The sequence below is a fragment of the Uranotaenia lowii genome, chromosome 1 (genome assembly GCF_029784155.1).
Source record: "Uranotaenia lowii strain MFRU-FL chromosome 1, ASM2978415v1, whole genome shotgun sequence".
In the NCBI taxonomy this organism is placed as follows: domain Eukaryota; kingdom Metazoa; phylum Arthropoda; class Insecta; order Diptera; family Culicidae; genus Uranotaenia; species Uranotaenia lowii.
The window spans coordinates 190460055-190471563 of NC_073691.1; the positions used below are offsets into that span (position 1 = coordinate 190460055).

At 39.8% G+C, this 11509-nt stretch overlaps 1 protein-coding gene across 1 annotated transcript; it reads right to left on the bottom strand.

The window, feature by feature from the left end:
* Positions 1-2066: 2066 nt before the first annotated feature.
* Positions 2067-7243, bottom strand: LOC129738243 (uncharacterized). The gene is made up of 3 exons (XM_055729430.1): positions 7230-7243; positions 3048-3242; positions 2067-2970 (listed from the first exon to the last, which is right to left on the bottom strand). Exons 1-3 carry the CDS (start codon positions 7241-7243, stop codon positions 2067-2069), a joined length of 1113 nt encoding a protein of 370 aa, XP_055585405.1.
* Positions 7244-11509: the final 4266 nt, after the last annotated feature.

The window sequence follows — 11509 nt, forward strand, 5'->3', positions numbered from 1 at the left end:
TTTGATGAATTGTCTTTTTTGAAAAAACACTGCCAAAGAAGACCGTGAGTATTTATGGTACATAAATATATAAAAAAAATTGATCTCAATCTTTTCAGGACTGTTACCAACTACCCTGTAAACTCTCCGGAGGTCCCAGAAGCATCAAGCGTCGAGGATCTAAGTCAAACCGAGACACCATCAGTGGACACACACGCAGGGACCCCAGGAGGTTACAAAAGGTCTCGAGTGGATGATCTCCGGTTTAATGAGGTCCTAAATAAGGTGGAAGCATTATGTTCCCAGCCACCTCAACCGGGACGCCACACAGCCTTCGCCAAATATCTCTGTGAAAGGATGGACCAGCTACCACTGACGGTAGCAAAGTCTCTGGAAGTGGAGTTCATTTTCAGAGTAAATAATATTCTTGATGAAATAGAGAACGTCGAAAATGTAGAGGAATTTTAACCCTTCAAAGTTCTCTTAATTTTCTTAACACCTTATTGATTTTTTAAAATAAATTAAAACTCATTCACACTAAAACGCGTTCGAAAATATTCTTTTTCTAAGGAAACATTCATAAATACCTCTTAATTTCTCTAAACACTTGCTACACAGCAAAAAATCTGAATCTTTAACAGCACTGAAATTGAAAACCCGTTATATTACATGACATAGAACGCAATTTCTTAATGGAAATTTATTGAAAAAAAACTGAATCCTTTACAGTACTGAACATTAAACAAAACGACAAAGTTTGGAATCAACAATAACATAGTACGATAACGTAACAACCGAACAAATAAAGAATACCGCTGGATATATGGTCACTGTCACCAATCCATTCGTGGATTTCCATCAATCCACAAACAAAAAGAAGAAGAAGACAATAACATAACATTCAATCATCGCAAAGTTCCATCGCGTTCTACAGCTGGCCTCGATCAATCCGCAGTATCGGACAGTTCGCTTCATCAACTTATGCTGATGCTGGTCCTACATTTGGGATAAGGTAAGTTCTCCTGGATTATCAATTCCGTAGTGTAATTCTGTTTACTAAAGCAACTAAAGTATGTGTAGGTACCCATTATTGTTCCGAATGTTGGATTCCGGATTCTGCTTGTGCACTGCACTCGGTAACCAGTGTTTGTAATCGAGGCAAAAATGCAGGCATTGGGGTGCGCACTCTGGCTGCTGCTGTTTTTCAGGTTAGCATTTTCTGCCAATCTTTATTTATAACGCTTCATAGTGAACGTTTCACATTCCAGCTTTTGTCTATCCGGGCCGTTCACTGCTGCGCGGTCCTTACCGAAAAAAAAATCTGAGCTGATCATTTGCAGTGGATGAAAACTATATGCATCTGATGATATATGTTGATGAGGTAAAATGCCTAATTAAATCGTTTTGCGTAGTATTTATTTTTTCTATCTTTTACAGATGTGCTTCCGACAATGTAAAATTAGTGAAAAACGCAAATAGACCATTCTTCACCCGTTGGAAAATAATGTAGGCCCAGAGGAAAACAAAATCAGCATTTAGCTTGATAAAGCCAAGGAAAAAAATGTACGCAGGTTTTTATTCATCAAAATTTCGTATCATGAAAATGGTCTTAGGTGAGCTTGGACCATTAATCAAGAATTTTTGGAGCATTTCAATCAGCGAGGAGCTTGTGATCAAGATGCAGACCGAAGGAATTATGATGGTGTTCAGTGTTCAAACTTTGAACAATGAATAAAATGATGTCAGTTACAAGAGATTTCTTGATGAGTGGTTTTTACTGAACAAAAATGATCGCTATCCAATTTTGTGTTAATTTAGTAGTAGTAGTATTCATTACCGGCCAACGCTCAGAGCTTTTATGTCAAATGCTAAAAAATTTCATCATGAGTGATTGTAATGATATTCTAAGTTATATTGTAGGTGATTACAATCATCTAATTTAGGATCTGTGGTCGGCAAAGTCATCCATGTTAATTATTATAAAATTCATTTATATAAACACATCATTGCTTCTACAATCATCTCACGTGGATGTTTTCTTAAAAGACAAGAAAAATAGTGTTTAAGTCTTAACGCCAATTAATTGATTATTCATCCAGAACATATTGGGCCAAAACATCTCTAAGATGGTACGCATTTCGGCTTGAATTATTTCCGAGGTACACTTCAGCTGCTGTAACGCTCCATAATGGGTCAGTATGAGGACGCCACTCCCCTTCCGATGTCACTGTCCCTGTGTTCCTATTGACCTGGCCAACGAAACGCTCAGAATTGTAATCATTTGTGTGCCTTATCATAAAATTGTGCAGGATAACGCAGGCTTGAGTTATTTTTCCAGTATTAGTGGGATGCAAATCGATAGTTTTGGAGAGAATTCTCCAACGAGCTACCAATATTCCAAATGCATTCTCTATGGTCCTCCGGGCAATGCTCGGGCGGGTGTTGAAATTTTCTTTAATAATAGGCAAATTCATATCCGGGTACGGCCTCATGAGATTCCTCTTGAGAGGGAAAGCGGCATCTCCAACAATGTAAAACGGGAATTCTAGAACACTGTTGGGTAGATAATTTGGTGGTGGGTTTTGAAGCAAGCGTTTCCCAAATTCACTGGCAGAAAATAAACCGCCGTCACTATTTCCACCAAATCCTCCGATATCTACCATCAAGAACTCGTACTTCGCGTTGCACACTGCCATCAGAACAATTGAATGGAAGCCTTTATGGTTGAAATAAACTGAGCCGCTGTTCGCAGGACATTGGATAGCCACGTGCTTACCGTCAACTGCTCCACAGCAGTTTGGAAAGTTCCATTTCTCAGTGTATTCCTCTGCATACTTCTTCCAGTCCTGTTCTGTGGGCACCGGCAAGTATTCCAGCTTCAAAGTATCCCATAGTACCTGGCAAACTTCTAGCGTGATGCTCCTCACGGTAAATTCACCCATTTTAAAAAGCCTCGATAAAATCGATACCGGAGTTCCATGTGCCAAGTACCTAAAAGATATTAAACATTAGTATATAGTATTTTCTTAAAATGGTTAAAACACACATCAGTGTTAAAAACGATCTACAACTGGGTGATATCGGCCTGCGGAAGGATTTTTTTATCCAAACGGTGTTCAATTTTGTTGAGCAGTAGATCGAACATTCTAGGGCTCATGCGGATGGAGTCCTTGAAATATTCGGGATCCCGTTGTCGCATTCGATGGAATTCCGTCTCATAGTATCCTTCAGTGTTCCGATCACGATTCGAGGGACGCACCCACCTGAAGCGAAAAAAGAGCTATCTTGAAAATATTCTTTTTAAACCAATGTAATCTTTGACGGGTGCTTTTTTTTCGTCGTAGATGTAAGTGGATGTAAACTCAATTTATTGTTTCCTATCCTAGGTACTTACCACCTACGAGATTGTTCATTTGCTCTCAATTTCCGTAAAAAGAATAAAGCGGCTAAAGATATTGTAGCACGTTGAATTGTTTCAATGTCTGCGCTATCCATTAAGAAACTTCCCCTGCTAAAATAAATAATCGAATCAAAACAAACGTTTCAACTTTCGACACGGACCAGAATGCAATCTACGAAAACAAACGTTGGTTGCAGTGGTTCTTGACGCTGTTTTGTGATGCTAAAATCGTCAGATGCGTCGCGCCAACGTGTTAGTACTTAACGACGGCGTTGACAGCTGACGCGACACGACGACCGACGTGCTATTGTGCGGGCGCCTTTAGCCCTCGCACGAAGTGTAACCTGTATATGACGGTCATTAGACCGGTTGTTCTCTACGGGTACAAGACATGGACATTGCTCGAGGAGGACCTGCGTACACTCGGAATATTCAAGCAACGAGTGTTATGAACCATCTTTGGCGGCGTCGAGGAGAACGGAGTATGGAGGCGAAGGATGAAACACGAACTCAAGCGACTCTACGGCGAACCCAGTATCCAGAAGGTGGATAAGGCTTAAAAATATCGTTTCCGTTAAAAAACAATCCAAAATCTGAATTGACCATCAAATTACCATTTTAATGTTCCCGAATAACATGACTCAAAATGCAATACTTTTCCCCGCGACCGGAGGGTAACCATTCGAACATTCCGCCCAAGTCATTGCAAGTAGTAATAAAAGAAATTACCTCTCGTTTGTGCATTCGTTGCAGCTTGTTTTTTTTTTTTTTTTGTTTTGCTTTGCTCATTGCAATTCTACAGTAACAAGCAAACAAACAAGTTATGCTAAAGCTCAACAAAAAATGAGAAGAACCGAACGATCGGCTTGGCGCGGCCTTCTTTCGCCGAGTAAGAGGATCTTCCTTCATAACTAATACCGGGACGAGAAAGGAATGTTGGGCTGGTGGAGAACCGAGGGCGCAACCGTAATAAAAATAAGGGAAATAATAATTTCTGCTCGATAAAACCTTTGCACTACTCGTTGGAGCATTTGCAACCTCCTCAAGAAAAGAAACCACGGGGATTACCCAGACCGGAGATGGAATGGAGGTGTAATTTTTCGGGGGACAAAAATCCTCCGGTAAGCCACAACACTTTGGCAGCAGCCAGGCAATAATGGCGGCAAAGTCGTGCAATTTTTCTGCAGCACGACTTCTCGGCTATTTTAGCGAAGGAACTTTTCCGGGCTACCTTTTCGATTCGGAACCAGGAGAATGGGGTGAAACAACTAAACTCGAAACGATTTTGTTTTAACGCTAACTTTTCAGATAAAACCAATAAATAAGTGGTGATGATTCCGAACACCGTTTGTGGTGGCACGACTTTTTCCCTCTTCTGGTACCTACTTAATTTCGCTTCGCTCGAGTGTCTCCGGTGGTTTGAGCAAAAAGTGAAAGAATTGCTCAAGAGGAAGCATGTTTGTCGGTATATTTACATATTAATTCAGTGCAATCGAATGGCAGTAGTTTTTTTAACCCCGGTGAATACTTCGTGGCACGATCCCAATGGATTGACAATGGTAAATATGACATAAAAGGTAAATGCTCAGAATTGGTTGAGACACTGAAATTTGGACCAATATTGCAATAAAAATTCGGTTTGAGTATATTTTATACAATCCGAATATGTTTGTGGGGAAAATTTTTAATAGCACAGTAAACGAAAATAGCCGAGTTTGGTTATTTATTTAGCCGAACCAGCTCTGTGATTTGGAAAAAAAATCGTCAATTGCGATCGTCGTCCTATATTTACACACCTTGGTCATAGATGGCTTTGACGTCTATTTTCTATCGAAGTTGGTGTTTCAATTCTTGACTTAGAGCAAATTCACTAGTGGTGGGAAAAAGTGGTAGAAATTTTGACATTTTAAAAATTTTACCATGCAAAAATGATTTCAAGATCTTTGGGCGTTGTATTTTTTTACAGCACTGTTTCTATTTCAGCCATATGTGATAGAAATATTGCTGTTTTTGCATCACAGCATGCGAAACTACAATACGTGTTGCAAGGCCGTGCGAACGGGGGGGGGGGGGGGGGGTTTCGGGATTTAACCCCCCCCCCCCATGGAGATATTTTCAAAGTAAAATTTTTCAGTTTAAGAAATGAATTTACCACGGGAACGGGAAATGACTTCATCCCAAAAGGTGTTTATAAATAAGGGTTAACAAACATGTCGTAAAATTTTCTCGCCTCCGGCGGTTTTTGGTCCTATATCACTCAGGCCTAAGACATTTCATTCAGCATTCTGCACATTACATAATATTTACGAATTGAAACTAGTTTTTAACTTTCAATTTCAATTTTCAATTTAAAATAAAACACTATTTTGTCTTTGAATTTGGTTTTTATTAAGAAATGTATCTAAACAAGTGCATCCATTACGTTAGTACTAATCATTTTTATAGTTATAAAACACTTTTATATCATAATAAATTTAAAGCTGATATGAAATATCCTTCAAGAGACCAACCAATTTCAACAACAACTTAAGTTTGTGTTTATATTTTTTCCAAATATTCAACTAGACATTTAAAGGATTTTCATAAATTACACAAGGCCACCAAATTTTCATTTAAATCAGGTGCAAAGAATTTAAGAGCTTATTGTCTTGCAACTTTTGAAAATATTTAAAAAATATATAAGAAAGTTCTGCACTTTTCTGTTAAAGCTTTGAAACATTTCAAACAAATTTAAAACAAGTTTTTTTCCCCAAGACCGTAAGTCATTTCGACTTCTGAATTGGAGTTCCGAGTAGGCCTTGATTGGATGCGGACGCGTTTTCTGTTTTCTCGCTGCGCTGCATTTTTTTTCGATTTTTCGGTTTTTTTTTTGGTTGAATAAATTGATTAAAGTGGAATTTGTAAGAAATCAGGAGTTGGTAGCTTGTAGTCTCGGTTACTAATGATGGTCGATTTGTGATTTGTGTTAAAATCTAGCTGTTTTCAAATGAAATCGGGCTCCGCCTTGTTTTTTTCAAGAGCAGTGATTGATTAGTGAGAATCTGGGAGAGCAGAAAAATTTGGGGTTGTTTACTTGAGTGAAGCCTCTGAAAGCGTTTTCTAACAGTTCTGAGCTTAATTTGGGATCACAACTTTAAAATGCGTTTTCTGGCCATTAGAAGCGTTTTTTGGCGGTTCTGAACTTAATTTGCGGTCAAAACTTAAAAATGCGTTTTCCAGCCTTCAGAAACGTTTTTGGCGATTCTGAGCTTAATTTGGGATCACAACTTAAAAATGCATTTTTCTAGCATGTAGAAGCGTTTTTTGGCAAGTTTCAGCATAATTTAGGATCCCAAATTAAAAATGCACTTTTCTAGCCTTTAGAAGAGTTTTTTTTTCGCAATTCTGAGCATAATTTGGGATCACAATTTTAAAATGCATTTTCCGGCCTTTAGGAGCGTTTTTGGCAATTCTGAGCTTAATTTGGGATCACAACTTTAAAATGCATTTTCTGGCCACATTACCAAAATATTTGTTGTTATTACCAAAATATCTGTAATAATTACCGGGAAATCTGTAATTTTTTACCAAAATATCGTAATTTTTTATCGGAAAGCAGTAAAAGTTCGGTAATAATTACTTAACAACAGGTAAATATTACCAAAATACCTGTAATTATAAAAGAAATACCGTTTAATATTACCGAAATACCGAAAATTTTCATTGAAACTATAGCCTTTTAATTTTTACCCAAAAAGGAACTGATTTAGAATGATTTGTTTCATCAGTGGAATTTAGGTGATTTTTGGTACAAATTTCAATGCACTTGACAATTTCTAAAAAAAAAATTATGTTGAAATTTTAAGTTTACCTCGGCGCCACCATTTTCTGACATACGGCTGCCTAAGCCCTATTTAGTTGTTCCGTTAAATCAAGCCAGTTCACGGTCAGCAGACCTACAGATCCTTTTCGGATTAAACAGGATTTGCCGCGGCGTCATCTTTTCCAAATTTGATTATTTTTATTTTTGCACTACATACTCTGTTCCATGCATTATTTTCCGTTGCGAACCGTTCAAAAAAGCCAACTTTTTTGCCTCCGCCAATTGTTAAAAATTAACATGTTCTGCGGAAAATTGAAAAAAAAATCATTCCAGAACAACCTACCATGTTACAAAGCTTTCGAATTTTTTTGAAAAAAACAACAATTTACGTTCTCACACCAGATACTAATTTCTAGTACCGTATCTAGGATTTAGAACCTCCTACCCAATTATAAAATTCCAATCTGTTGCTCTTACGAAACGATGCTTCATACCACCTCTTTGACATGGAACAAGAAGCAAGGGCACATAAATGCCAGAGAAAATGGTGGCATACAAAAACTGCGACCAAGCCAAATCTTATTATAATAATCGTCATAATCACTCTGTTCTTTCCACATCACCAAGACCAAATAGAAGCTTAACTGTGTGCCAAGCCAACAATCAGTGGCAATCTCGTTAAATTTTCACAATTCCGTTTCCTTTCTCGGATTTTGATGCCCCGAGCCACGTTCTCTATACTGAATCGGAGGGAAGAGATCCATCCATAAATCAATCACAACATCGTCGTCGGAAAACCGTTCCCATTCCTTTTGGCTGGTTCTGTCTTGTTTGGGTCTTTTTTTCGTTTGTACCGAAATTTTAAGGAGTTTAAAACTTTGTCATCTTTCCGTCATCCGTTCATGTCTGTTTGATGGTTTCGATCCGAACCCCGAGAAGTTTGTGACTCTGCTCCTAATCTGCCTGCCGATTTGTCCCCGCCTTTTTTATTTTTTTGTTTCACCAGAAGGAAATTTGTTTTACTGACTCAAATCAGTAAATGGATTAGGTTTATGAATGTTATGTTGTTTTTTTTTTTGTGTTTGATCCTTCGAAGATTTGTTCAACATTTGGTCCCTTCATGAAATCCCACCCTTTCGAAAATTGTTTGTTCAGTAATTTTTGACTCGTGGCAAAATTATCAACAGGATTTTGTATGATTCGTTGGAAGGTTATTGATTTCCAAGTCAAAATTCAGAAAACAGATGTTAGGATTAGAAATTCTGGATTGCAAATATTTCATTCGTGATTTGCCGGACTTAATAATCTAAGTATGCGATAAAGTTCGATTCGACTCGATTCGAAATTTCCGATTTCAGCCACTCCGTCCTACATCATCTGGCCTTCCACGAGCATCCTCAATTCTTCGCTTCTTCACGGGCTTCTTCACCAGGACGCAACGAGCCAGGCTTTTCGGAGACCTCGAAGCCCTTCGACTTAGTCGCGCTGATTCCTGCCAGCGGCAACAGTCGTCCCGGCCCTGAGTTTTATCGCGGCGATGAGGTTCTCCTAAAGCCCTAACATAAAAGTGCGGCAGACTGTCACCGCGGAGTTCCAATCCAACTGTCAAAAGTCGTTCTAATCGAGCATAACCATTTTTACCACATCAAATTCGTGAAAGGTATTGTAATCTGTGTGACTGTGACTTTCAAATTTTTAGTTGAAATTAATCAAGAATGCAGAGAAAATTCATTAGAGCAAAACGGAAAGAAGCACTTCATTTTTATTTTAACAACTGACACAACGGATAGCAAATTAAATAATATTCACAAAACGAAAATCAACTTGACAATCTGCGACACAGCTGAACATCAACGACATCAACAAGAAGTCATGCGAATGTTTTCGTTATTGGCAGTGTTGAAAGATTACAGAAGCTTTTTCAGTGCTGCCAAATCGGTGTGAAATTCAGTCTGCCGCACTTTTACTGTAGGGCTTTAGGTTCTCCAGCCTGCACTGACAGGCAAGTATTCAACTTTTGTCGACCTTCCTCTTCGTGATGGATTTATCCGTTCCAGTTAACGACGATCCGGTGTGTCTGTTGGGTCACGAGATCAACTAAATATCTACTACCAAAATGTGGCTTTCACCGAAACCTGGCTGAAAGTCAGAAATCTTACTAGGCAGGTTTTTAGCACCGACTACACAGTGTTCCGGCTCACAACAGTACTAAATCCACCGGCGAGGGAGTACTGATTGCCATCCTATCCGGTCTTTCAGCCACTCCAATCGACGACGAATCATGGAAGGATCAGGATTTAGTGTGGATCCGTATCGATCTGGGTACTCGAAAGCTCTTCGTCGGGGTTTTATACCTACCTCCTGATCGTGCCAAAAGCGCGACCTTCGCAGAGTCGTTTTACCGTGGCCTTTCCCGGTTGTGTTCCCTTACTGTTCCCGAGGACGACATTCTTATTATTGGCGACTTCAACCTGCCCAGACTTAAATGGTGTTTCTTCCAGTGCTGTTTTTTGTTTGCTGATCCAGCAAGATCTTTATTTACTACGCCCTCCAGTTTGATTCTCGACTCACTCAGCACAGCAACTCTCCGACAAATTAACAGCGTCGAGAATGAGAATGGTCGCTTGCTCGATCTCTGTTTTGTTAACGACGGATCCCAATTGGCTACGATTGAACTAGCTTGTGCGCCTCTGGTTAGGCTTTTTCCTCATCACCAGGCACTGCTGCTTTCGCTTGAAATTTCTGAAGTTGTGACTCCTATCAAGAAGCCGACATCCTTTTTTCTCGATTTCAAGAACGCCGATTTTGTCGCTATTTCACAAACGCTTGAAGCCATCAACTGGAATTCTGAACTCGAATCTTTCGATCCAAACACCGCTGCTATGAAGTTCTTCCATATCATCAACTATATCATCGATCGTCACGTACCAAAACGCTCAGCAGCTACTGACCTACGTGCTCCCTGGGTCACGAAAAAGTTGCGACAAATCAAAGCACTCAAGAACAAAGTCCTCCGCTACTACATGAGGCATAAGTCTCTCTAAGAACTAACGGGAAGAATCAGGCTTACCGTCCTAAATGTTTTTGGAAGGCAAGTCGGCAACCTCGGACTTCGATATTTGCAACCTCTTCGCTGACAAATTCCGTAGTACTTTTGATTCTAGTTCAATATCCACGGACCTGTTGACTATTGCGGCTAGTATCGTCCCACGTCAGAGTACCTCCTTTCATCACATCGTAATCGATGAAAATACCATCTTGAAGGCGTTTGCTAAGCCGAAATCCAGTGTTTCTGCAGGCCCGGATGGCATTCCAACGACTTTCCTGAAACGATACACATCACATATGTCGACTCCTTTAAATCGAGCATCGTTCACGGAATCCACGTTCCCTTCCATTTGGAAAGAGGCTTACATGTTTCCGGTCTACAAAAAAAAGTGACAAGAAGAATGTTAACAATTATCGCGGTATTTCTTCCCTATGTACGATCGCCAAACTGTTTGAGCTGGTTGTATTAGATCCATTTTTCTCGCATTGCAAATATTATTTCACTAACGAACGACATGGATTCATGCCTAAGCGCTCTACGACAACAAACTTCACATTTTCCGTTCAAGACAGCTTTGCCAGAGAAACCACATAATAGCCATAGCCAAACTAGATCCAATCGGTATTTGCAGCTTTTTACTGGATTGGTTCCCATAGCTATCTGGTAGGACGGAAACTTATTGCACGATCAGGTGAATCATTTTCCAATCAATTCTCTGCCTCTTCTGGAGTACCTCAAGGGAGCCAACTAGGACCCATAATATTCCTGATCTACTTCAACGACGTGCTGCTGCTTCTCGATGGACCAAAACTGAAATTGTTTCAACCCATCAACAGCCCCGAAGATGTCAACGTCTTGCAAAGCCAGTTTTACATCTTCGCCGCCTGGTGTGATGTCAATTGCCTTCCCTTGAATCTCAACAAATTCACGGTAATCTCGTTTTCACGTAAGCGGCTCCGATATCGGCTGATTATTTTCTTGGACATGAGGCAGTTGCACGAGTTGAGCATGTAAAAGACCTTGGTGTGATCCTGAACAAACGGCTGGATTTCAAGATCCACACAAACTACATTGTCGATAAAGCTTCCAGATGCCTGGGTCTTTTATTCCGCATGACAAAAGCTTTTAAGGATATTTATTGTCTCGACAGTCTTTACTGCAGCTTGGTTCGATCGTCCCTCGAATATGCCTCGGCTGTATGATGCCCCTACTACAAAAATGGCTCGGAGCAATTCGCTCTCCAGAACCTGAAATGGCAAGACCCGTTCCGACTTCCCAG

Coding starts and splice junctions, on each gene's coding strand:
- LOC129738243 (XM_055729430.1), bottom strand. Junction 2,971..3,047: donor CAGGCCGATATCACCCAGTT/GTAGATCGTTTT, acceptor AATATCTTTTAG/GTACTTGGCACATGGAACTC.